The following is a 27860-nucleotide window of genomic DNA, read 5'->3' as shown; positions in this document are numbered from 1 at the left end:
ATCTGATATTTAAAAGCTGCGGTATGTTATATTAAAATTAGTCAGGCTTATTATCTCGTGCATGAATTTTATTTTTTTTATAGCTCATTTCGCCCCTTAACAAATGGTTCATAACTCGCATAAAGCTTTGATTTGTTCGTAATGAGTACCTGCCTATTATCTGATCAGCAAGTAAGTAAATCTATTGCAAGCCGTGTAAATGGGTAATATAGTATGATTAAACATATTTTATCGATATTAATTTTCGTAGAAACAATCGCAAATAGGCCTTTGATCAAATGAGTCGAAGACTTTCAATACTCTCTATCACTAGAAATTGATCTATACCGGTTTTATATTCAGTTCTTTTCAAAATTAGATTCGTAATAATAAGAATAGGATCATTATAAATATAACAACTTAAATCGCAATTTTATGAGATAGATTACGCAAAACTAAGAAATCTTCTAAATTAATTCTAACCTTCATGGAAATAGTATCGAGAATTATTTTAGGACGTACTTGACCATAATGAAATATTAGTGCGCACGGTTCTTGTAAAGATTATCGTAACTAATTTTGTGTCGTCTTTTGTAAAAGTTGCATTTCATGCAAAACTGAGTGTTGTACTGTCTGAATTTATTCGAATTTGTATAATAAAAACCTATATTAATTTAAAATCTCGGCTAAAATCCAAAACTGAAATTGTGTACAACTTATGGAAGTCATTTTTCAGTACAAATATAGTTCATAAGTTAGATCAGTGATAAACATATAAAGGCATCTAGTGAACAATTAAAAACAATTATAAGGTGACTATTCAATAAGAAATCTGAAATAAAACCAAATTAAACAATTTCAAATGAAAATAAATCTATTTAAATTCTTTGTTATACTTTTAGTAAACAACAAAACAAAAACATCGTCAATACTGAAAATTTATTATTCCTAAAACATAATTAAAACTGAAGTTAAAAGTAAGAGACACAATACAGCGTAAACGGTCAAAAATATTATCATAAGGAATTAAAAAAGTTCATATAAACTACCGACATGAAAAACAGTGAAATTAATTCATATTTTTTAATCAGACCTATTAAAAATCTGATGGTGAAAACATGCTTGATTGCACTATAAAATATTTCTATAAAAGTATCACTTATATTTCAATTATACTGTTTCTTTAACATGTTTCCTGCAAAGCAGAAGTTTATCTTGGCAGTACCTTCACTCAGCCTTAGAAGTGTGATAAATATAACTTTTATAAAATACCCTTACTGGTAAAAAACCAAGTATGTCAAAAAAATATGAATGTCCCACTATCATATGGGCTTATTTCACACCTACTCTTCTTTCTCTTGATCACCAGATTTCTCTTCATTTTTTTCAACATTCTCTGTCATATGTTCTGTATCCTCTTCAGCTTTTGTTCCACCATCATGTTCTGTAGGTCTAGATTCATCTGACTCATTTGGTAAAGTTATCCTCTCCTTCGTGCTATGATGACAAAATATTATTTTTAAATTATTAATCATATATATGTATAACAATAACAAGTTTGTAGTTTCTATTCACACATATGTACAGTTATGTCAATTATCTAATTTGCACAATCAGTTATCAAATAATGCAATCAATATGTCTATAATGCTTACCTTTCTACCTGTTCTGTCACTACATCTTTATCTATGGAAGGCTAAAATAAACATGTAGTAGTTAGTTTGAACACAGTACAAATTTAGTTCCAAGGACAAAAATAGGTAAATAAAAGTAACTAGACATTTACAGACCAAATGTTATACACATTTTAAAAAATGTAACTGTAATCAACATTTAATTACACTGTGTTGAACAAGGGTAAATCAATCATAATTTATACCTCTCGACTTGTTGTATTCCCATTTTCTTGAATATCTTTACTTTGATTCGAATCAACAGTAGTTTCTGTTGCACTAGCAGGAGGCGCCACTTTCAAAAATTGTTCCAATTCATCTATTTCATTTGCCAAATCAAAATCCTCATAATCCTACAAGAATATTTATAGATCAAATATAAAATTTGAAAATATAGTTTTCAATTACTTATAATGTTTTATTGCCTGATATAAAAATAATTACCCCACAATATTCATCTTCATTAAATATTTGTGGCGGTAATGGATATTTACTTTCTCTTGCAATACTATTAGATTGCATAAACTCTTTCTCTAGCTCTTTTCCTGGTTCTGTTATATCGATAATTTCATATTCCACATTTTTACTATCTAATATCATTAAAACACGTTGTTGCCTCTTTTTTACCTGAAAAAAAAAGAATGCAAGATCTCATTTTAAGCATGTTACTTTTCCATGAAAGTATGTTCTGTAACAATAATAATATGATTAATTATCTTTAAGACTTGATAACAGAACATTAGCTATTTCACACTGTGGTGCAACACAAAACAATTATCGATTTCAAGAAACACGTCGTTGTATCTTCATCAACCATTACTCACGTTAAAACCTAACGGTATTAACAACGGTAATAAAAAATACACGTGAATTGATACGAAACAAGATCAAAGCAAAAGTAGAAAAATCAGCGATGCCTAAAATAACGAATTCGAATTAGAACGAAAAACATCAATTAAAACGTTCAATTATCAAAAACTTTCGGCTCTATTTGTCATGAATTTATTTCCAATTCTATCCTATACCTTCGGTAAACGCTTCTAATATTTTTATTAGACTTGGAACCACCCTATCGTTCACTGAATCTAATATACACTTTCTAAATATCCAACGAAACGAAAGTTGCATTTTCGAAGTGAAATGAATGGTTCGAGCGGTAAATTGTTCCGTATGTTGTCTGACAGCATTCATCCCAAATCGACGTTTGAACCGTAAAATTTCGGACGTAATTCGATACAATGTAGACGTGAAATATCGTAAGAATTCAGGTGCCCGGTAAATCTGGCATTCTCTGCAAGTCACACAAATATACACACACACTCTTTTACTCCCTCTCTTTCTCTGTTCTCGGACAAAATATTTTTATATTCTTTGGTCACTACGGGTGTTTCGCACTCACTTCCTTGTTGCCGCTGATACCCGATATGTAGATTTTAACAACCATCGTTAGCCAACACCTTCGTACCAATTGACACTTTGGCACTTCTGTTCGGTGTATGCCACGATTAGTAGTTTCGCGGATTAATAGTGATAGGTGAATCACTATAAACGATTACTTCGGAGATTGCCAGCAATAAGCAACACTGATTTAACACGCACAGGGCACAGGTCTGGCTAGTCTGGGATCCACTGGCTACGTCATTTCAGGGTGCGTTTAGACTAAACGAACAAGAGCATTCGCTCGTGCGACGAGCACACTTTACGATCACGAACCTATTGAACAAATGCTCGTAGAATTTGAAACGAGCATTCAAATATTCGATACGTTCAATTAAATTACATTAAATCGAATTATGTTAAATAATCGATTTGAGTCATTTCCTACCTCAATTACTTCGAATTAAAACATGCAAATTAAATCGCATCGATTCGAGATAGGCGCCAAATGGAATGCGTGAATTGAATCATGCCAGACTGAATCATGCGGAAATGAATCACGCTAGAATTAAATTGTATCGAATTGGGGAGGACAAAAATCGAAGCATGTTGATTTGAATTATTTAAAAATTAAATCTTTTCAAATTGTTAGAGCATTCTTTCACGTTTGGCATCCGATCTGGCGAGCAATTGCTGAATGCTCGTTTGCACTTGAATTTTGTTTAATCGTGGGAAAAATGAGCATTCGCTCGCTTAGTCTAAATGCACCTTTAGGCCGGTATTCGAGTGTTCTCATGCACATTGATGTAACGAATTCCGGTTTCTTGAAGCCACGAGCTCATTGCAACTGCAATACCGCTAAACACTTCATTAAAATCTAACTGTACAAATATTGAGGTCAATTGAACAGTTATCTATCCATGAAAAATTGCTTTTCATGAATTAAGATTACATTATTCATCATGTTCGTATGTTGCCGTGTCAAACAATTTGGACGAAATTGTATTCATTATTTTCCTCGTACCGTAAAATTGAATTCTCCTTGGATATTGTTGAGAAAAAGAATTTAATTAAAAACTTTACATAAATTAACACAAGTTTCATTTTTATAATCCGTAGTTTAAAATCGCACATTTTGTAAGTGCGCGCTATTGTATCGCATTTCCGGTGATTTGTACGTGCGATGAGAATTGGACTTTAAAATTTATTTCTTTTTCCGGTTCTTGCGGAGCGAACGTTATATTTGCGCAAAATGGTAAGATTTGTTATTGAAAAATATTATGTAAATCTTATATAAATATTGGCAGAGTTTGTTATTTAACATTGTAAAACGTTACTGACGAAGTGTTTAAATGTATATTGTATAGTTGATCAAAATCATTATTTTAAGTAGCGACTTAAAGTAGTGACATGACGTTGTTTATATTTTCATTAAAGATCTTCCTATTTTTCACTTCTAAAGAGTGTTTTATAAAACAGAAATAAAATAGCGAACGTGTTTAATTTAGTTCATTTTTACAAAATCTAAAAGATCTTCATGTCCTTTAAAACATCTCTGCAAATATGTAATCATCATAACCTAACACCTATAAGAAATGTACAATTATAATTTATTCCTATTTGTTAGGCTAAGCGTACAAAGAAGGTTGGAATCACCGGGAAGTATGGTACCCGATATGGTGCCTCCCTCAGAAAAATGGTTAAAAAGATGGAGATCACTCAACACAGTAAATACACATGCACATTTTGCGGCAAGGTAAATATTACCTTTTATAAGTGTTATTCAGTATTGCTATGCTCAATGTTTCATATGTTTGACAAACTATAGCAAATGATTCATACGTGAAATAATTGTCTTGTGTTACAGGACGCGATGAAGAGGAGCGTTGTAGGAATTTGGTCATGCAAACGATGCAAGAGGACAGTTGCTGGAGGTGCATGGGTTTATTCAACTACAGCTGCTGCCTCTGTTAGGTCAGCAGTTAGAAGATTACGTGAAGTAAAAGAACAATAAGTAAACAATAAATATCTTATAGTATATTTGAGTAGTTCAGTTTATTTGTACCTATAAGTCTAATTTTACTTTATATTTGTAAATCAAGATTTCAATTAACAAGAATTATTTTGGTAAAAGAATGATACTAAAGCCAAGTACAGTTACTTTTTTTTTATTTAATAAGTTTCTAGTAATTCATTGTTATAATACATAGGACTTGTAAGTTTTTTCAAGCAGTACTTGGTAGTATATGTTAAGACCTCATTATTTATATTAGAGTATTTAAAAATTATTTTGGAGGCACATCAGAATTATAATGTGTCTATTTACAGTTACATTCTTTTGTGTTCTAATAGATTAATTTTCACCACAAATACATAATTTTACTTTTATAAACTTTGTATAGTAAGTCTTATCTCATGAGCTTTGCAAAACATAAATACATAACACTTTTTCCAAAATAATTGAATTAATAATTATAAGAGTATGAAATTTTATTAAATTGGTTGAACTTAATGAAACATGTTGGGATATTTTATTGTCTTCAAAGGTATATTCATTTCAAATTCTTTTTTGTATTATAAGTAACAAAAACAGATATTTGTCTTTTCATTATCTAAATGATATTTGTAGACACGTACATACATTCTTGTGTAACAATATTTTAACAATCGTTTAAATGTTAATGTAATTCTCATCATTATTTTAATTAACGATATATTATTTTTATAAATAATTACAAACAATAATCGTAAAATAAATCCAATGAAAATATTAAAATAATATGCATACATTTATAATAAACAGGTTGAACCGATGATTCGTGTTTACACATTGTTATTGACTTTATATTCTCTATATTTGTGATTGGTTTTCTTAATTGAATTTAATTAAACTTAACCATATCATTTTAAACAACTTATAATTTATCTACAAATTCTGCTAATATATTTATTAATTAAAAAATCTATTATTCAAGTAATGTATCGATTTAATAAAAGTCGAGTCCTGTACAAAAATAAATACTATAGTTATGTATGAATAATTAAACATATAATTAAGCTGTAAATGATAATTTGTTGCACCATCACCATTTCTTTGTGTAACATAAAATTAAGCATAACTTTTTATTATCAAAGTTGTCCTAAATTGAAATTTCAGAGTCGTATATATTTTAAATATTATAAATGTAGTTCAGTGTCTCCTCGTTTAAGTTACAGAATTAATTATTTTTGTCGTCAAACGTAAGTGTATCAGTCAACATTTTCGAGAAACAGTGCTTTACATTTTGTTGACTATCTTTTCAGCGCGTGAAAAATTGTTCAACTCTACGGTAATGCAAGGGAAGGGCGTTAGAATCTGGTAACAACATTTTTACATTAGTCACGGGAAACTGTCTTCTTCAAAGTCTTACTCAAGAAGTATATTGCACTCTAAATTTTCGGCACACTTCTAGTACACAGAAGGTAAAAGGAGTTTGAATCTGTGAAGAATTATAGCTATGAAACATCTTAGAAGTATCATAAAAATATCTACTTATATTTTTGTTCGATAAGAAAATTCGGAAGACGTTCTGCCTCGAATTCAAGAAAGTATAACAAAGCGGTGAATAACAGTTGATACTTTTTCGTATGCTTAAACGATGATGCGTTAACATAATCTCATATTACTATGGCGAATTCAGATATAAGTACCTTTCTTCGTTTGAAACAAGTATAAAAGAAAATAACAACTAAATTAATATGAACGAGATGCAACAAGGAACTGTTAGAAATACCAGTATAAAAAGATTCAGTGCTCTTCCCTAATCGCTAGAAAATTATACAGTACAAGTTCTAAATCATAGTCGATAGTGTCACAGTAATTTCGCTTGCATTCCAACATTCACTCTCTGTAATAGTAATCACTTATGCTGTAAACATAACCTTGGTTTAGCGCACTGATATTATCTTCCAGTCATCCAGCATTGCACTCATCCCACATTATCAAATATGTCTCTTCTTTAGTATTAACAATTATTTATTTATAACAGTGGTCTGATATGCTTTTCTCTCTACTGTTTACTAAAAAAAATGTTCACATAGGTGTCTCTTCATATCACTTGTATACATCTTCACACATAGTTGGAAATAGTTTTCTTCTTTCTCAACACTTGTGCATTTTCAATCAAGGCATACCATGAGAAATGGCAGTAAATACATGATACTGCTAGCAACAGTAAATAAATCCTATGTAACTAAACGCATTAACTTCAATCTCTCGTGTTTAAGGTATAGATTAAGTTCTTTCACGTCGTCAACTCCATTTGGTGGATTGATGGTACTGAACTATTTTTATGAATTATAATACTATCATCTTGATGTTGCATGTACAGAAATTTCTTGACTATCAGTCCTTTAATGTAGTAGTAAATATATCAACAAGTATTGCATAAATGTGTTGCATTTAGAAACAGCTCGTATTAGCTGGCTTGCCATTTGAATTTACTACGCATAATCCATTTTTGACCAATATTATGAGGATCACACGGTGCTAGGACAGGTTGCATTGCATCGTTTGAACGAGGTTTCGATAAACAATGTCCTGTGTTCGTATGTTTAATCATTTTTGTCTACAAACAGAAACAAGTAAATAAATCATTACATTAACAGTCATTTTGCAGATGTATTTAACTACAACATACCTCTTCGTTATAAACCCATGCCTGATTTCCTCCCATACCATGGCATCGTACTATCTTGACAGGACCTTGGGGACTAGCTGCATCAAGGCACATATCATCAGACATTATTTGCTGTCGTTTAGTATAAGCGAATACCTAAATAGAAAAGCTTACATAGGTAAAAAGTACTGGATGAAATTAAAAAAAAGATATTTGGTTTACTGACTTGATTGCCACCTAATCCGTGACAATAGCTAATTCCAACATTTTCACCGGTTCTTCTACCCATAGTGTCCAAACAGGTTTGTGTGTCAATATTTTGTACATCACCCAAATAATAATAATCTAGCGGCATTGGGGACTCTGGGTAAATATTCTCTAGATACCATCTAAAGCTTTTACATTTCAGACGTTCTCTTAGTTTAATTCTCTCGGACACATCTCCCACGGCTACGTTTCGAGCACCTACAAGTAAAATACTGGTTTGAATATCCTTCAACAAGTGATCATTTTGAATCTACATGATGCAATTAATGTGCTCGCATGTATGAATCTCCACTGGAAGAAAGGTGTGATCAGAAGTGTGTGCCAAAATAAAGAAATTGCCATGTGTGGTGTATTAATGATATTTGCTTGCCCTTGGAAGTAATTGTGCTATTATATATCAATGTTTGTTGAGACATTAAGAAACAAAATTTTATTTTATCAGTTTTTTCTTCAAGCTCTGTATCTGTTAATTCTTTTGTTCAGATTATATGTCATAGCACTTTCTTATTTTATGAAAACGTACAAAACAAAAAAGGAATCTCGTTATTAGTTTCCTAATATTAACGGGTATCTGATATATGCGTATGTAGCCGTTACCCAGCTCTGTTTAAGCATACAGCGAATGCAACTTATAAAAGCGTACCATCACCCAACCAAAGTAGAAACAAAACGGACAGAAAATAACATGCCAAACAAATAAGCGAAAGTATACGTAAAGGTATTCGAGAACTCAGCGATATTGCAGTCTATTCTTTTTCCAGAAATACTGGTGTTAGTGCTACCTGGATTAATGTTGTAATAGAAGTACTTCCATTGGTCCAACCAGACCTCCGCGAGTCGCGCATTGTTGTGGTTCACTATCTTGCTCGTACCACCAGGGAATGTATATGGTGTTGACTTACGGAATACATGACCGACGTGCGAGCACGTTGCGATTTCCAATGTCCCACCACACATCCATATCTAACCAACTCAGTTCTGTTAGTATGTTAGCAATTACAATGGTAGTTTCAAAACAGAGCAAGGAAACAAAACAAAAAGAGCTAATACATTAAATTAGAATTTGTCAAGATGGACGCTCGATCTCCTCTCGGGTACCTATAATAAACTCGTAAATAATATCAACTAAAAGCAAGCAAACTCATTTTGTTAGTCGGCTGGATGGATGAGTGGTTAAGACTATACCAAAGTATATTGAAAAATAAAGAAATCAATCGTATTCCTGCAAATTAAATTTTCACACACACGAACACACACCATTAAAATAAATCGATGATATTTGTACTAAAAAAAATACATTTATGTATCGATACGCATATGTTAATTATACAGATGTACGATAAATATTTGGTTAATATACCGAGGAGTGTACTTAATACGAACTACGTCATTACGGGTGTTAATACTTTATCTAGTTTGTTATACTTATTACCATTTATGACAAAATTTAAGAAAACTTTTATTAGAAAAAATAATAGATCTATACGAAACATTATACTTCAAAATACATTTCAATACAAATAAACTTTAAAGTGTGCTATAATCCTCCTTGTATCTTTGATTAGATTGTATCAGATACCCGTTAAGTTTATACATACATTTTCTTCTCAGTTTATTACTCAGTAATGTACTCAGTTAATTAGCGTATAAGGGACATCAAAGTTTTAATAAAATTTATCTTATTTTTCTTGTTAAAATAAATTAAAACGCACACTTTTCTAAAACGATACTTCAGAATTGCTAATGTTCACTGTCGAACAGTCAGTGTTATTGAAGTAATTTGTAGAATAAATAAGGTAAACTAGAGAAGATACACGTTATTTTCTAACCTGGGTTCATGGCATAGTAAAAATCTCTCCACTCATCCATCCAGACCTCGGCCACCCTGGCCGCATTGTGTAGAACTACTTTGCTGACACCACCGGGGAATGTATATGGACTCTTGTCTCGGAATACATGTCCAACATGTGAACATGGACTGATTTCTAACGTTCCACCACATTGCCATACCTACAAGTTACTTATTACTTCACACATGAACATGAAATGTTGACAATTAAACCCTTCAATTGGAATGCAAACTTAGATTTAGCATCCCAAAGAGGAGATCACCTATTTATAATCTTTGAATCTTAATTTTCTAAGTAAGATTTGTAAGATGATGCATATAGTAAGTTCCATATTAACGCGTGAAGTAAACTGGAGATCTAACTACAATTAAAAAAAAAACACTATAGGGAAAAGAAGTTCTCTATAAAACCGACAGTAGTAAAGATTTTAGCTGTAAAAGCAAATACAGAATTGCGTATGTTTATTTTTAGATAACTCAATCCCCTTTGAGAAACACCTGCAAATCTCTCAAGACATTATAAGTACATAACGTTAATACTAAGATTGATTTATACTCACCCGGAAACTCATTTCTAGATTTTCACCGCCCCAAATATCCATGCCCTCGTCGTAGGCACCCAATTCATAAAAATATTCCTTATCAATAGAAAATAATCCACCAGCCATGGTTGGTGTACGCAGAGGCGCCGTTCTGTCTCCTAATCTTCGGTCCATTTCTCTTTGCGCTACTCTATACCTTCAAAATTCAAGGAACAAATGGTGAACCGAGGTATACCTGTTCACCTGGTAATAAATAGTATATTCCTAAATTCTCCAAGTTCTTGTATTCACAAATTTTTATATCCTCAAATTCCTACATCCTAACATTCCAATACTTTTAGCTTTCCATATTTCCAATGCCAACTTCTCCATGTCTCTATATTCCTATCATCATCATACAAGTAGCTTAACTAATTCTTACCATCTGAAGTTTAACTTCCAATTGAAACCACCCCACGTCATATCGCTAGCAGGAATATACTCAAACGTGTCGTCGCTAATTACATCTATGATAGGACAAACGACCGTGGATCTGTTCTCGGCGATTCTGGCAAGTAAAGGTTCCAGCCAACCCTCGGTACACTCGCAGTGCGCGTCCAGGAACGTTATAACTTGACCCTTCACGTGTTTCGCGCCGAGCAGTCTAGCTCTTATGAGGCCTGATCTCTTCTCGGTACGGTACACGTACGTCGGGACGGGCAGCGTTTTCACGTAGTCCTCCAAGTCTTGCTTTAAGTGATCTGTGAATGAAGACCATGATGAAAATTTCCACCGATAAGCGATTACATAAGTAGCTTAACTCGAGTTCAATCTGAAGAGGATCTGATGATTATCATCTTAAGTGTCAAATACAGTCATACATAAATCTGAAGTATCAACGTGTTCGACATGTACAGACACGGGTAACATACGATTCTTAAGATACAACTCTTGATTCTCTAATGTACAACACTTACACCCAAAAATTTTTACTGTCTATAAGTAGAATCTGTTAAACCTTCACATGGATGTACCTTGCTCGCTCTTGTCGTCAACCAGAATGATCTCTTTGAGCAGCGTGCGTGGCGATCGATTGATGACCGACCAAACGGTCCTCAGCAACGTGCTCCACGCCTCGTTGTGGAACACTATGACGATGCTGGTGTCCGGAAGGTACTTGGGGTACTTCTTGGTCTTGCAACCCTCCAACCTGATGTCCCTAAGCGACCGATTCAAGGAGATCATGTCGCTGGCCATCAAATTGAACTGGTTCAACTTGAAGAGCTCCTGTTGCCTGGCCTCGTCCTCCGGCGAGATGTGCACAGCTGCGCCCATCTCGCCGGGTTTACCCTTGTTCTCGCGGACGACTTTAGCGGGTCGCCAAAAATGCAGCTCGGACTGTTTGTATCGTTTCTTGCTGTGCTCGTTGCTCGACTGGATCTGCTGTTCTTCCTTGGTCAGGGCCTTCGCGTGCGGCAAGTTCTCCTCGGTCAGCGACGCCTGCTGTTTACCGTTCTCGGTACAACCCCATCCGGACCCTCCGATGCAGTCCGAATAGAGCATCAACACCATCACGTCCACCAGGAACCATACCAGCGACGTGAGCAGTATCACTTGACACGTGTGAATGCGAATCTTGGAGCGGAACATTTTCTGACGGAGCCTGTTGTCTGGTGACCTGAGATCATCACCCGATCCGCGATTGATCGGAAGCTACGACGAGGTTCGACCGGGGAGGAGCTGCTACGGGGAAGCGTTCACAACCGAATATAAGGGGAGAGAGATCAGCCTTCTCGTTTGCCAAGTATTACATGACTATTGCCTCGGTAACCTGAAACAGAAGGACTTATGGTTAATTTATTCGAATCTCTAAAATCTCTATTCCACATAATTAACTGTCAAATTTACAGGTGCATTCGAGTTTATAGAGTAACGAACATCGAACATTTTTGAGCGACAGAGTGCAAAGCAATTAATGGATCAATTAGTGGAACAAGGAATCAGTCCCATGGGAAACTGTCTGTTCGGTCAACGGACTAATTGACTACATATTCAATGGACTTGGGAGGAATTTCGAAGGAAACCGCAGTAACCACTCGGTCACCGATGTCTAACTTTAGACCAGGTACCCATTATGTACTCTTCGAACTTGACGTTAAGCAGTCTCTTATAAGTATTTCAATGTTGCAGTTAAATAATTCGTCGCATGGCGCGAGTATACACCTGGTTTCTTCCTCGTCCTCCGCTACGGTCGCTAAACGACGTTGCACGTTCCTTAAGCGTACTTGTGGTGAACAATCGAGCCGGAAGTCACGCGAGAAGTCTCGACTGTTTATTTATTACGTGCATAATACATACAGCAATTTACCATTATCGATTAGTTTCTATTCGTTTCTTGGCCGCGTTTAAACCGCAGGTATACCACGGTGCTCTCTGCACGATAACCGAGTGCACACCGTGCACATTCTTACCGTTCGTCTCGTACGATTGCATTTCGCTGGTCTAAGTGTTTGCTCGATCTTTGTTGACGAGTTTTCACTGTCGGATAATGAATAGGGCACGTGTGGGAATCAGCGAAAGGATTCGACGCGTTTCGCTAACCATTCTAATGATATTTCCCAGGGAAAAGTAACAATTGAGATAGAAAAACATTAAATGCGTGAGATTAGCGAGGTTCATAAAAAGTTTGCTATTTGATTTGTAACTGACCCTAACCAAGAAAGCCTATGTTCTAACAAAGTTTATTAGCACTTGAAAATTATAACACGATAGTAATACGATAGAGCTAATGTGCTAGGGGTATCAAGCGCATTTTGAGCTCAATTTCATCCGAAAAGCACTCGCGCGGATAGTAACTTATTTCACGCAAGAGCTGAGAGGATACTTGAAGTTTGATGAGCGCTTCGAGGACTCTGTTGAGGCTGAACGAAGTCCTGGCTAGCAATATAGAGGACCGCGGTGGAACTTTTGGAAACATCAAACAAAATATAGGAGTGTCGGCTGTGACGAGAACTTCGAAATTTAGTGGATGGAATATGAAGTGATTCTGTTAGGATACACAAGAGTATGATACATCCTAACTAACTGAATGCTATCTAAAAACGTAAATGTATGCAGATGCTGAGCCTGTTCGAAGTCGGTTATTAATTTCTGTAATTGAGAGACAGCCATTTTGTATTAGTTCATGTAGACTGTTTTCATCAAACTTCAAGCTCCATATTAATTCCATTAGTTAGCTGTTAGTCTTATTTTAATTTTAGTAGATGCTGATCTTGAGAGTGTTCAAAGTTGGCTGTTAATTTCTGTAACTAACAGACAACCATTTTGTATTAAGTTCATGTAGACTTTTCAAACTTCAAGCTCCATATTAATTTCATTAGTTAGCTGTTAGTACTATTTTAATTTTAGTGGATGTTGATCTTGAGCCTGTTCAAAGTTGGTTGTTAATTTCTGTAACTAACAGACAACCATTTTGTATTAAGTTCATGTAGACTTTTCAAACTTCAAGCTTCATATTAATTCCATTAGCTGTTAGTACTATTTTAATTTTAGTAGATGCTGATCTTCAGCCTGTTCAAAGTCAGTCCTTAATTTCTATACAGACAACCATTTTGTATTAAGTTCATGTAGACCTTTTTCATCAAACTTCAAGCTATTAATTCTATTAGTTACCTGTAAATACTATTTTAATTTTAGTGCTGAAAAAATGTACCAAAGCGATATTTTAATAATCTGTAAAAATGGAAGCAACGGTTGCCAACCACATATGCCAATTTTGTGTACCAAAGCCGGAAGAACCACGTGGTATCTTCCTTCCTCGATAGATTTCCGTTGTTCCCCGCATGCAATTATCAGCCGCTGTTACTCGCGGTCGTCGCTATCGCGATGAAAGTGAATTATTTAGCGCACACGCTAATTAATTAGCATCGGCGGTCTGCGGCATTTTCTCAGGAACCGTGTCCTCGTTAAAGTCATCGTTCGTAAACAGAGACGTTTCCACTCGCAGCACGTTGCAACCGTTTTATCATTCTTATAGGCGTGAACGACTCTGGAATTTCTTGCCTTTTAGCGACGCGATTCTCCTTAAGAAGCTTACGAACTGTATAAATAATAGCCCATCCGGTTAAGTTCGTTCCGTTCTCGTTGCATCTCTTTATCTTGCCGGCCAGGAAGCCATCGGGACGGAAAATCGTTTCTTATTTGCCTCTGTTGGAGACACTGGTCTCATTTCAAGAGATTAGGTGAGAGACAATTTGAAAGAAGTTTACGCGGATTACATGCGGTATCAGACGGTTGCAAATGTAGGATAAATTCTGATTCAAGTAATAAATAGAATTTGAGCTATCTTTCATAGATCTTTGATAAATCTCTATTCTCAAGATTTAAAATTATCTCCATTCGTCAATTCTGTATCTAATGTTAGAAATCAAATTCTGATCAATAAATCTCAGGCCGAATCGTGAGAATGAATCATAAACTGGGTTAAATACAGTATTGATTCTCGTTGAGGAGGGCCATTAAAATTACACAAAGATTATATAATCTACAGTCTTAATCGGTCTTCTATTTTAATACAGTTTCTAATCCAAATTTAATTTAGGGGAAAATGAAAATTAATTTTAGGAATTTTTCAACTTGGTAGGATTTATGAAATCTTATCGAGTTATTCTTTCCATAAATGTAGGTCTTACGTTCAAATATTTGAACGTCTAGCCTGAACATCTATTAGCTGATACATTTGTGATTACACAACTGGTAGATACGAGCGAACAATTGTGGTTCGTTAAGAGATCTGTACAACTACTAATTACTTAAGCCACGCAGGTGTTCTGCAAGACATTGGCTAGCTGAACACCTATGCAAATTAATTACAACGCTTCCCTTAGCGCGTTAACATATTTCTTTCCGTTGAGCTACAATCCGAATTACGAAAGCAAAACCACTAGAACTCAGAACAATGAAAATCTCTTCTGAGCCAGCCGAGGGAAAAGCCATTAACTTCCTCCTTGGTAATCCGACATTCTCATGATTTCGTTTTGCAACCGAACCGAACTTCTGTATCGTTGCCGAAGAGATTTACGTCACGTAGATTAAATAATTAAAAAAATATTATTCCAATTTGTTCTCTTGACAAATGTGATTGATTGGCAATACATGGTACATAATCACCTTATGGCAATACAACTGAATCATAATGAAATTGAATCGCATCGAACCACGTTGAAATTGAATGATGATGAATTAAATAGGGTTGCAATTCAACCGTGTCGAATGGAATCAGGCTGGAATTGAATCGCGTTGGAATTCAATCGCGCCGATATAATAACATTAGAATTCACATCGAATTGAGTCGTTGAAATTGAATTGCGTCGAATTTAATTGCATTAGAAATTAATAGGTGAATTAGCTCGCGCCGTATTGGAAGTCCAAATAAGCAATATTAGTAATGTAACGCTAGTTAAGGTGTATTAATGTAATGCGGAATTGTCTAGCGTGTATTAATGTAACGTGTATTAATATAACAAGTGACTATCTAATGTGTATTAACATAAGGCGTGACTATCTAATGTGTATTAACATAAGGCGTGACTATCTAGCATGTATTAATATAATGCATGGCTATCTGGCATGTATTAATGTAACTCGTGATTACCTAACGTGTATTAATGTAACGCGTGATCATCTAACGTGTATTAATATAATGCGTGACTATCTAGAGCGTATTAATGTAACGCGTTGCTCTCTAACATATATTAATGTAACTCGTGATTACCTAATGTATATGAATGTAACGCGTGGCTATCTAACGTGTAGTAATTGTAACGCGTGACTATCTAACGCGTAGTAATTGTAACGCGTGGCTATCTAACGTGTAGTAATTGTAACGCGTGGCTATCTAACGCGTAGTAATTGTAACGCGTGGCTATCTAACGCGTAGTAATTGTAACGCGTGGCTATCTAACGTGTAGTAATTGTAACGCGTGGCTATCTAACGTGTCATTAATGTAAAGTGTAGATATCCAACGTGTCATTACTGTAACGCGTGGCTATCTAACGTGTAGTAATTGTAACGCGTGGTTATCTAACGTGTAGTAATTGTAACGCGTGGCTATCTAACGTGTAGTAATTGTAATGCGTGGCTATCTAACGTGTATTAATATAATGCGTGGCTATCTAACTTGTAGTAATTGTAACGCGTGGCTATCTAACGTGTATTAATTGTAACGCGTGGCTATCTAACGTGTAGTAATTGTAACGCATGGCTATCTAACGCGTAGTAATTGTAACGCGTGGTTATCTAACGTGTAGTAATTGTAACGCGTGGCTATCTAACGTGTCATTAATGCAACGCGTGGCTATCTAACTTGTAGTAATTGTAACGCGTGGCTATGTAACGTGTATTAATACCACGCGTCACTATCTAACGTGTATTAATACCACGCGTGACTATCTAGCGTGCGTTAATGTAACACGCGATTATCCAACATATACTAAAGTAACACAGCTATTGAACGCGTGACAATTTCAAACCACTTAAATAGTACAGTCCATTCAACTAAACCTGATTAAAATTCCAGATAAAATACCACATTTCTCTTACAGAGTAGAGACACCATAATTCCAATCGGTGAAGCAATCGTACAAGGAATATGAATTAATCGAAGAGTCGCTGGATTGTCTTGCTTGAACGATTAGCTCATTGTGGTCTACGCAATCGGACGTTACGACATCACGACGTTAGGACTGTTAATTATAAAATCAGAATCACCGGCCCGAGAGCCGAATATCTCGTGGAAGGAATCGTATTTCGCAAAGAAAAGAATACACCGGCTAACTTGCAAACGCAAATTAGCGGAATAGTAATGAAATGATGCACTCTGGCAAACGATGTTGCTCAACGTTGTTTCAGCAAACGGTTAGGCTCGATAAGTTGAAATTGATAACAGTTTTGGAACTATGTGTATGGTATTCGGTAATTGGTGGAAATAGATCAAACGTAAAATTGAGAATTTGTGCTTGAAACACGTAGGTGGAATCAAAGTGGTTTCTGTGTGTTTGATAAACTTTTGATATAACATAACGTAGCTCCAGTTCACAGGTGAAGTTACAAAAAAATTACAGAGAAAAAGTACGACTGTAAATCTTATTTACAAAATACATAAAATATCATAGCTCCGTATCACATAACAGCTGCAGTTTGGCCACAGGTGAAACTACAAAAAAGTCAGAGAGAAAAATTCAGATACGACCGTAAATCTTCTGCATTTACAAAATATGTGAAATATTTAACATTCCTGAAATATTTGAAGTTATTATTAAAATATAATTGAAGATCGAATATTAGATCCATCCCATTTTCTATTAAGCTGTTTTAATTAAAATGACAGTAACGCAATAAACAGTAGGAATAATAAATCATTCTTCGACGAGCGATAACTCGGTTCAAATAGACAGCAACGATGGATATTGTGACCTACAGATAATATTGTTTTTTTATTACCGTTCTAAGTACCATAAATTTCTGTTTAACTGTCCCGTTGATAATCGATTAATTATTTACGATAAACCGGGCGGTTTATTACGACAAATGCGGTTCTAATATATTTTTAATGTCCACTTTAAAACAATCGAAATAGTTCCATTAGTGATCAATAACTCTAGTTTCACTGATTACGTCGTGTTAGCACTTTGCGCTAGCTTTGATGTTCTAACATAGAATCGTTTTACATGACTAACACGATAAGACCTTTTTATGTACCGGAAAAGGAGATTATTCTTGTGCTCGTTCCTACGATTACGATAACTAGAAAAGTATATTATGTTCGGCATGTGCCGACTATTGGAACAAATTTTTGTTATACTGCTTGGAAAAATATAGCGTGAGAAGCAAATAGACAAAGCGGGAAATTTCTAAGTCGTAGTTGCGTTGATCTCGCCTTGAATTAATGACGCAGAATTAAATTGCGTCGGAATTGAATGAATTGGATAAGAAAGTTAACTAGAGTACAATTAAGTAGTACATTACATCGAATTGAATGGAGTTTAACTGAATCACATTTAAGTAATTGACTTTAGAACTGAATTCACCTGAACAAAGTTGAATGAAGTTCAAATTGAACCATGTTGGAATTGGATCATGTTTGAAGGAAATAACAATAGAATTGAAAAATGTTTGAATTGAACCATGCTCGAATTGAAGCACGTTGGAATTGAATCGCGATGGAATTGAATTATGTTCGAATTGAATTACATTCAAATTGTAACGTGTTGGAATTGGATTGCATTCGAATTGCAAAGTGTTGGAATTGAATTGCATTCGAATTGTAACGTGTTGGAATTGAATCACGATGGAATTGGAACACGTTGGAATTGAATCACGATGGAATTGGAACACGTTGGAATTGAATTACATTCGAATTGTAACGTGTTGGAATTGAATTGCATTCGAATTGTAACGTGTTGGAATTGAATTACATTCTAATAGTAACGTGTTGGAATTGAATTGCATTCGAATTGCAAAGTGTTGGAATTGAATTGCATTCGAATTGTAACGTGTTGGAATTGAATCACGATGGAATTGGAACACGTTGGAATTGAATCACGATGGAATTGGAACACGTTGGAACTGAATCATTTTCGAATTGTAACGTGTTGGAATTGAATTGCATTCGAATTGCAAAGTGTTGGAATTGAATTGCATTCGAATTGTAACGTGTTGGAATTGAATCACGATGGAATTGGAACACGTTGGAATTGAATCACGATGGAATTGGAACACGTTGGAACTGAATCATTTTCGAATTGTAACGTGTTGGAATTGAATTGCATTCGAATTGCAAAGTGTTGGAATTGAATTGCATTTGAATTGTAACGTGTTGGAATTGAATCACGATGGAATTGGAACACGTTGGAATTGAATCACGATGGAATTGGAACACGTTGGAATTAAATCATTTTCGAATTGTAACGTGTTGGAATTGAATTGCATTCGAATTGCAAAGTGTTGGAATTGAATTACATTCGAATTGTAACGTGTTGGAATTGAATTACATTCGAATTAAACCACGTCAGAATTGAACAGCGCTGAACCAAATGCATTGAAATTAAATCCCCTCGAATCGAGATCAGTCGAAATTGAATCACCCCAAATTGACTCGCATCGGAATTGAATCTAACCAAATTGAATCACGTTAGAATTTGTACCGAACGATGTATAAATCGAATTGAATCACGTTGGATTCGAATTACATTTAATTGAATCTCGTCGAGAGTTAATTAGCTTCGGATCAAACCGAATCAAATCGTATCGGATTTAATCCCATGAAAGTTCCTGTTTCGCCGGTTCAGCGGCATCGATCATCAAATAAAACGAAGCAGTAAGAAATCAGCAAGCTGCGGAAATTGGCCGACCCGCTGCACGATCATTCGCGCAAAGCTACATTCGAGTTTCGTGCAGTAAAGCTGGCATTCGAAACACGAGGGAACGAAAATTGAATGTAACAACGTAATTTCCGTTTCTCTTGTTCACGCTTTTCACGCTGATGGATGCGAGATGTTGAGCCACTTTCGAGACTCTCGAGGCCTCTTCGCTAGCGGATTCCAAGCGAGTTTCGCGCGTATTTCACGACGCGCCGGTGTGCGATAACTTTTCCGCCGAACACGTACGGGATACATTTGAGCGTTATGGATTTTACAAAAGCGTTTCAACTCCGTGGACACGTCTCACGATATATATCTTCGCTACGACTCTCTATCGATTTCGCGCCCCGATAGAACTCCAGATTCTCGTTCTTTCATCTTTCGCTTGTGAAAAGAACACTTTCCATAAAATCACGATGGTTTTATGTTCTTTTTACGAAAAACTAGTCAAAGTTTCAGGCTTCTAAATAATTAAGCTTCCATCCGAACACTAATTAACTGATGTTTCATTTATAATTAAATTCAATCTCGAAACTGTTGATCGAATAATTTTTTAACTCCCACTAAATTCGTGAACAGCATCAAAAATTATTTTAACATACTTTCGATAATTAAATATCGTGCAATAATTATTTGTTTCCCGAACTCTGCAATCAACTTTGTACGCGTGTTGAATTGAGTCATTTCGTAGCAAATATGGATCTTGTTATCTAACTCACTCTTAAGCACCGAGGTGTGGCAAACTGATAACTAGAAGAGCGAATACAAAATTGCAAAAGTTATAATTAACAGCTGCTGCATATATTTTATCTGATCTTGTCAAATTGGTCCATGTTTAACGCGACTGAAATATATTACTGTTTATGTATATCCATCCAGTATAGTCTTTGAGTCTACAAATTATAGTTGGAACTTCAAATTGAAATGTATTAAATATTAAATCAAGATTTGTCGTATTTGAACTGTAAGTCACGAGTCTTTGACTGTACAAATTATAATTGGAACTTGAAATTGAAGTATATTAAATATTCAAGCAAAATTTTGAACCGTAAGTCACGAGTCTACCTCATCAAAATATTATAAGAGGCTAAATTATTTAAATAATGAGAAACATAGATGTTTAAGAGAATACTTGCTGACGAAGCACAGAAAGTTCTAAGGTGATGTAGCATATAAAAAGTCAATAATCTATTGTAAGTGTTGTACGTCGTCAATCTTCATAATTTTGGTATAATATACCAAATGAGTCTACAAGTTGTGTAGGTCCCTGAAATGGGAGGTAGCTGACGTGATTCTGAATAAGATTTCCCTTTGCGAAAATGGGATTTAAAGCTCCGTTTTTGAATTATTAAGGAAAAACAGTAAGGAGGTTTACGCATGCGCAGACGCGAGAGCGCGAGGTTTGCGCATGCGCAGACGCGAGAGCGTCAGCTTCGAGCCTAGTGGCTGCTACATTAATTGTGAGACACCCTGTATATTTCAATATCTGAAATATTCATGAATCAGAAAAAATAGACAATGTTATTCTCGAATACCATGAAAAAAACTTATCAACTCTGTAAAATACTAACTGTGAGAAATTTGCATATAAGAATAAGAGTCATACGAAGAAACATACGACCATCAAAAGCGATTAATTGCATCGCAAAAGAAATTCTACCAGTAGCCTTCAATATATTCCGATACCTGAAATATACAGACAATGAATCAGATAAAATAGACAATGTTCTAACATCACGAAGAAAGCTTATCAATTCTGTAAAACACTAGCTGCAAGAAATTTGCATATAAGCGTCGAATATCGCGTCTGCACGTTGACCAGAAAATCACGTAGTCGTGTAATTTATTGGCTGAAACGGATAGATAACGCCTCTTCGTGTAACGAGACCCGTAGCGTGGGTTTGAGCTGTTTATTAAAAAACAGCCAGCGTTATTGCTCTATAATGCACACGGTAGAGAATTCCGCCGTGCAAACGTGCCTTTTAGTTTACGAGCGATCGATAACAGCGATGGTCAGAAGTAAATGAAAATGAATACAAAACTCGCTTATTCACGGAGATTAAGATGCAATATTGCGCGACGACGAGCTTTTCCACAATTTCTATCGCGTTTTGAAATTCGCAACAACGGCTGCAATTATGCCGGCATCCAATATGCCGGCTGCACAATGAGGATCGTCGGTATCGTAAGAATACCGTTATTACGCACCACTTTATACGGGTCACAAAACCGGCATTAAGTTTTCCGGGTAATGGAGAATTAACAATGGAACGCATTAAATAATACACCTGTTCTAAAATAACGTATGAATTAAACCCTAGCTCCTGTTTCCTGATCTGTTCTTAAATTTCAACGATCACTTATCTCGTGTTACTAGAATTATTCATCCAAGATCGCTGAACCACGTACGGGATCGATACTCGTTCCGAAATGGTCGCACAGATAGGTTAAAACGCCTCTTTAAGAACACGGTTTTTATTAAAAGGAATAAGGTCGCGAATGCCGCGGACAATTGTCGTTAAAGTGCAACGAGCAATTTTTAAAGGTTTCTTGTACGGGCGCCGATAAGCTGGCGGCGAGCTAACCGCGGCTTCATAAAGCTCATGTATGTAATGTACATATACCTGTGTACATACGCGGCGAAACACGGAACAAGAAAAAAGACTACGAGGTTAGTTATTGTGCGGTAGATAATTGAGAGTGCGGTGGCGCAATTTACGACGTGCTACCGGTAGAATCTACAGATTTCTAGTAAGCTTTAAACTCTCCTTTCGAAATTATTGACATACTATTTCGAGTATTTCGCTTTCCGATTACATAACAGCTGACTAGTTGCTACCGGCCATAAATTAAACGGAGCTCAGAAATGTACTTTTATTTGGCGAGTGACTATAATTAGACATCGATGATCCGGCAAGTTTTATAATGCAATTAAATGGCGGTGTCAGTTGTTTTTAAACGAAGCTTCATGTCAGCAAGTATTTCAATAAATGATGTTCAGTAGTGTACTGACAATTTCAATTGATTTGTATGTGGTATTAATTTTTAATACTGTACTGACAATATGATTCTATAATTTAATTTTGTCTTTTTAATAAGACTGCTCATTCTGGCTCTTTATGTATAAAGATCATCAGCAAACATTTTTATAAACAACTATCATCATTCAATAGTGTTCTGACAATTTATATGATGCTATATTTTAATGATTGTAACTGAGAAAAATTTGGTGGACTAAAGGGAAATGCACACATATGTGTAAAATATAAAATTGCTCATTTTGACTATTCATGTATAATTAATGTCAGCAAACATTTTTATAAACAACTATCATCATTCAATAGTGTTCTGACAATTTATATGATGTTATATTTTAATGATTGTAACTGAGAAAAATTCTGTAGGCTAAAGGGAAATGAACACATATGTGTAAAATATAAAATTGCTCATTCTAGCTCTTTATGTACAATCAACCTCCACAAACATTTCAATAAACAACTGACATCATTCAATAGTGTTCTGACAATTTATATGATGTTATATTTTAATGATTGTACCTCAGAAAAATTTGGTGGACTAAAGGGAAATGCACACATATGTGTAAAATATAAAATAGCTCATTCTAGCTCTTTATGTATAATCAACCTTTACAAACATTTCAATAAACAACTGACATCATTCAATAATGTACTGACAATTTATATGATGTTATATTTTAATGATTACAACTGAGAAAAATTCTGTAGACTAAAGGGAAATGCACACATATGTGTAAAATATAAAATTGCTCATTCTGGCTCTTTATGTATAATCAATCTCCACAAACATTTCAATAAACAACTAACATCATTCAATAGTGTTCTGACAATTTATATGATGTTATATTTTAATGATTGTACCTGAGAAAAATTCTGTAGACTAAAGGGAAATGAACACATATGTGTAAAATATAAAATTGCTCATTCTGGCTCTTTATGTATAATCAATCTCCACAAACATTTTAATCAATAACTGACATCATTCAATAGTGTTCTGACAATTTATATGATGTTATATTTTAATCATTGTACCTCAGAAAAATTTGGTGGACTAAAAGGAAACGCACATAAATGAATAAAATATAAGACTGCTTCAGCTCTTTGTGTATAATTAACACGAGGCAGAGAAAGAACAAACGAAGAGAAAAAAGGTGGTACAGAGCGAAGGAGTCTGATATACTCATTTGAACAACGAAACCTTCCCAGCACAGCAGTTTCAAAGTGCTTAATTTGGTCGCACGTTAGCTTGTGTTTGAAACGCTTAATTAGCGTCGTTTAATTACTATATGCCGCGATGAAAAAAAAGAAAATGTTTTGAAGAGAATTATGCAGGCGAACTGAGTCAGCCAGGACGTTCCACTTTCTATATGCTGCATGACAACGAGATAGCGATCTCGAGGCACGTCAAAAATAATCTTATCAATTGTTCAAATATCTACCTTTCTTCGTTACAAAATGTCAGAATTTTTTTGAATGTCAATATTGGTGCTGCGAATATTTATGAAAAAAGCGTGTAAAAATTGATCCTTCAGTTATGCTCCGAGGGAAAATATTTTTAATATAAATGTAAACGAAATAACAGTATCGTGGCAGTATTTAATTACCATTAAAAAGTTTCCGGCCTGCCTTTGATAACCGTTCGTGTACACAGCGGAAAGTTTAATATCGTTTTTTCGCAAATTAAATGAAATCCTCTCTGTTAAATCGAAACACGTTGAAAATTTAATTGTAAATAATGAGTAAAACAAATACGTGTATTTGTAAAATCGTGCGCCGCGCCGTTTAATATCCGAGTTGCATTCAACGTGTGCCATCAATCCCCTCGAATTTCGGAACTTTACAATTCCCTAGCACGAAATATCAAGATTAAATTTATTCACGTGTTTCGCGTCGATATTGCAAAATGTTGAATTTTAATCGGTGAGCGACAGCCGGGCCAATTGTGTCCCAAATCTACGTGATGTAACATTTAAACTGACTATACACTCGAAAAATAATATATGGCATCGAATGGAATCTAAAATTAAATTTCAACCGTTACGGTCCTCTAAGGGTGAGGTTAGGTAACGCGGTAAATTGTTTTATTATCGAACCGATGGGATCTGTAAATGTCATCGCTAAAGGGTATAACACAGGCATCGATGAGCAGCCTCAATTAGAATATTTCTGAATTTCTAAAGGGTAGATAATGTGGTCAAAAGTGCCCTTACAACGGTTTTATATTATAATACGCTGACAGTTAATTCTTCATTGTCAACTTCTTCAAATACCTCTATTTAAAATTATAAGAATAAATGATTTAATTCTAGTATATTATATTTTATTTATTTAATAATTAATACAACACAACAGCAAATTGCAGAAAGATGATTTATGGAGAAAAATTTTCCTTTGAATTTAGAATTTTCTAACATACTCTGTCTATAATGTTAAATTTTAGCATGTCACTAAATGGGGAAAATAGGGTGAAACTCGATAATCCGGCTTTCGCTTGTAACTCTCATATGCAGGAAACTTGGTATGCGACATTTTTTGGCGAGTCGAATATACAAGAAATTCAGGGGTACTTTCAGCCACTTTATCCTTTGAAAACTTTTCCGCCTTCTTATTATTAAATATTCCGTATACGTCTGTGCCCGCAAGCTTTTCGGCGAGCACTTGATCTGCCCATCAGTGTGTTATACCGTAGTACCGCAAAGGAAACGTTTGGTCGTAACTGCATAATGAGGATCGCAATAGGTACCGAGTACACGTGTCCTTGCAGGTCGAGTAACGTGTCATCTTCAACTGGTCAATTGGCTCGTCAACCGTCGAGAACTTTACCGGCGAACCTTTCGCTCGTTTTATTAATCACCGTCGAAGTATGCTGCATTTACCTATTTAACGTTCTTTGTGGGGAAAAGAACCGGCTTCTCTTCATGAATAATTTATTCCCTCTTAATGAAGGCTGCTCGCGACCATTTATACTGGCACAGATCGAACGGTGCTCCTTCTTTTCTTTTCGATCTTTCGCGCGAAACGAAATCTATCATTGTCAAAATTCGACGCGTTCCATGTTACCGAAAACCTTGAGCTGATACCGGTGTAAGAGAAGCAGGTGTGTCCCGCATTCCTTTAACCCCGAATGGCGGGACACCGGAATTTTCAAACTTTTACACTATGGAATTTTGTTGATTTGACATTCAAGGAACTTTTGGTTTAACTATTTTCGAAAATATCACTGTTCACAGAATATTATCACCCTTAATACAATACAAAATCAGTTATAAGTTGTCTGAGGTAATCAACGCTTCAGAAGTCAAACGAAATACCAACGTAGAACCGGTGAAATAAGACCGCATACCCGTTTCATGATCAAGCCAACAAGAACGAGATGGAATCCGTGCGTCGCGGTGGCGGTACGGTTATGCATTGAATCGGAAATGCGTAACATACACATATGTACATACGCAGAACGCGTGAGAATGATTTATCTTTGCAAACATCGGTTAACAGTGTATCCTCACGGTAAAAGACGTGTACTGTGTACGCGCCAGAGAACAAATAACACATATATACCACCTATCCACGTAGCACCGTTAACTTGCACACCACATGGTCGAGAATTGTCGCGTGACACGAGCCTAAAAAGACATTACCCAGTTTAATCCTCTCTGGTCGAGAACACACTCTTTCGCCAATCTCTGGTTCAGTCGAAACTGCTCCCTCTGTAGCACAATTTTTACGTGTCCAGATTCTATGCACTATAAAAAGTCTGTTATTACACGCACAACGGTAACCGGCATGGAATTCGTCGCGGTATGTAACAGTTCAACGAGCTTCGGTGCGTCACAATTTCACAATGATCATGGGTTGGGTGAAATATGTTTCATGGTCGTCGTGCGGTGAAATTTCGCGCGATCAAAACGTCCATGAAGCTCGATTCCTCGAACAGGACGAAAGGAAAGCAGGACACAAGAGTGCACGAACACGTACACCGGTGAGCATGGTAGGCTTTCCTAGGGAAAATGGCGACGTAGGGGAAAGAGGCCCCACCACTCGTTGATTTTTTACGTGGTAGAGTTCAAATTTACAAACTTTCAAATTTAGAATTATACGGATTTTGGGACTTGGAAATTTAGAACTCTACGGGTTTGATAATTTGTGAATTTGAGAGTTTGGAAAGTGGACGGATTTACGAGTTTGGAATTCATACAATTTGGAGGTTTGAAAACTTAAGGAGATTGCGGAATTTGGGGGTGCGAGACTTCGGAGAACTATACATTTAGGAGTCTATAAATTTCTTTCGGAAATTTGGAACTTTACAAGTTTAAAAATTTGAAAATTCAGAAATTCACACATTTTCAAGTTTACACGTTCGATCCCCAAGATATCCCTACAACCGTCTTTGTCCAAAGAAAACAAATATTGCACGCAAGTGTACACGACAACGGATCCAACTATCAAGAGACGCCAGACAGGAGCAAACGATCGGTCAACTCAGATACACTTTGTCCAATGTGGAATTCACCGTCACACGCGGACCTCTCCCGTTACCGCACGCACCCTATGTTTCCGCGAACTATGCTGGTCTAGCACAAATTTCATTGATACACACCTCTTATGACCTAGAAACGAGAACACCTCCAGGTGCACATCCCGTACGTCGCACATACGTGTACATCCGACACTGCAGAGGCACTGAGCACCGCCGAGGTTAGGGTAACGAAGTGGGGACACCTGTTCGACATCCGTAGGTAGCACTTTCTACGCTCTGACGGTGGGTGCGTGGCTGATATCGATACTGGCCACGATCGCTGATGTACGCACAATCGAAAGCCCCGTCGACCGACGTCGAGATTTATCGGACGCAAAGGGACAGTCCTGCACTCCATTCACGGTCGACTCGCTTTCATTGATTCCGCAATGGCGACTGACACACCGCTCGTGGTCGGATCTTGAATTATTTTCGTCATCTGACTCCGGTGATAATTACACTTCGTGTAATCATCGACGTGCAATAATATGGATTACTTGTACACCGACCAGGTAGCTGAAGCGAGCGGGTTCTTGTCTGTACTGAAGTTGGTTCTTGTCTG

The 27860-nt window shown here is 35.8% G+C and overlaps 3 protein-coding genes across 8 annotated transcripts; 1 reads left to right on the top strand and 2 right to left on the bottom strand.

The window, feature by feature from the left end:
• Positions 1–47: 47 nt before the first annotated feature.
• Positions 48–3184, bottom strand: LOC100881662 (SH3 domain-binding glutamic acid-rich protein homolog). 2 transcript variants are annotated; one of them, XM_003708028.3, is made up of 5 exons: positions 3052–3184; positions 2097–2279; positions 1859–2005; positions 1635–1675; positions 48–1476 (listed from the first exon to the last, which is right to left on the bottom strand). In XM_003708028.3, exons 1-5 carry the CDS (start codon positions 3094–3096, stop codon positions 1323–1325), a joined length of 570 nt encoding a protein of 189 aa, XP_003708076.1. In that variant the 5' UTR covers positions 3097–3184; the 3' UTR covers positions 48–1322. The 2 variants fall into 2 exon arrangements, with proteins under 2 accessions (XP_003708076.1, XP_012151946.1); XM_012296556.2 differs by lacking the exon at positions 3052–3184 and adding an exon at positions 2678–2815.
• Positions 2675–27860, bottom strand: Pgant5 (polypeptide N-acetylgalactosaminyltransferase 5). 5 transcript variants are annotated; one of them, XR_013037869.1, is made up of 10 exons: positions 27380–27854; positions 11359–12155; positions 10767–11085; positions 10364–10541; positions 9784–9964; positions 7914–8152; positions 7709–7843; positions 3478–7636; positions 3052–3365; positions 2675–2943 (listed from the first exon to the last, which is right to left on the bottom strand). XR_013037869.1 is itself a non-coding variant. In XM_076530696.1 (8 exons), exons 2-8 carry the CDS (start codon positions 11972–11974, stop codon positions 7487–7489), a joined length of 1818 nt encoding a protein of 605 aa, XP_076386811.1. In that variant the 5' UTR covers positions 11975–12155; positions 27380–27854; the 3' UTR covers positions 3050–7486. The 5 variants fall into 5 exon arrangements, 1 of the variants encoding a protein (XP_076386811.1); XR_013037871.1 differs by lacking the exons at positions 2675–2943; positions 9784–9964 and adding an exon at positions 8737–8917 and having other exon boundaries at positions 3050–3365; positions 27380–27860; XR_013037868.1 differs by lacking the exon at positions 2675–2943 and having other exon boundaries at positions 3050–3365.
• On the top strand, positions 4144–5069 carry RpL37A (ribosomal protein L37A). The gene is made up of 3 exons (XM_003708029.3): positions 4144–4284; positions 4657–4785; positions 4897–5069. Exons 1-3 carry the CDS (start codon positions 4282–4284, stop codon positions 5041–5043), a joined length of 279 nt encoding a protein of 92 aa, XP_003708077.1. The 5' UTR covers positions 4144–4281; the 3' UTR covers positions 5044–5069.

This window comes from Megachile rotundata, chromosome 4, assembly GCF_050947335.1.
Source record: "Megachile rotundata isolate GNS110a chromosome 4, iyMegRotu1, whole genome shotgun sequence".
Taxonomy (NCBI): domain Eukaryota; kingdom Metazoa; phylum Arthropoda; class Insecta; order Hymenoptera; family Megachilidae; genus Megachile; species Megachile rotundata.
The sequence above is the reverse complement of the archived record's forward strand: the minus strand, read 5'-3'. Positions and strand labels throughout refer to the sequence as shown.

Bases quoted from the DNA above. Each gene is read 5' to 3' on its own strand.
- LOC100881662 (XM_003708028.3), bottom strand. From the start codon at position 3,096: ATGGTTGTTAAAATCTACATATCGGGTATCAGCGGCAACAAGGAA. The intron at 2,006-2,096 runs GTAATTATTTTT...ATATTCTTGTAG, and splicing joins ATGAAGATGAATATTGTGGG to GATTATGAGGATTTTGATTT. The intron at 1,477-1,634 runs GTAAGCATTATA...TTGTCATCATAG, and splicing joins GTGACAGAACAGGTAGAAAG to CACGAAGGAGAGGATAACTT.
- RpL37A (XM_003708029.3), top strand. The intron at 4,786-4,896 runs GTAAATATTACC...CTTGTGTTACAG, and splicing joins CATGCACATTTTGCGGCAAG to GACGCGATGAAGAGGAGCGT.
- Pgant5 (XM_076530696.1), bottom strand. From the start codon at position 11,974: ATGTTCCGCTCCAAGATTCGCATTCACACGTGTCAAGTGATACTGCTC. The intron at 11,086-11,358 runs GTACATCCATGT...CTTCATTCACAG, and splicing joins TGACGACAAGAGCGAGCAAG to ATCACTTAAAGCAAGACTTG. The intron at 8,153-9,783 runs GTTAGAAAATAA...TTTTACTTGTAG, and splicing joins TTACTATGCCATGAACCCAG to GTGCTCGAAACGTAGCCGTG.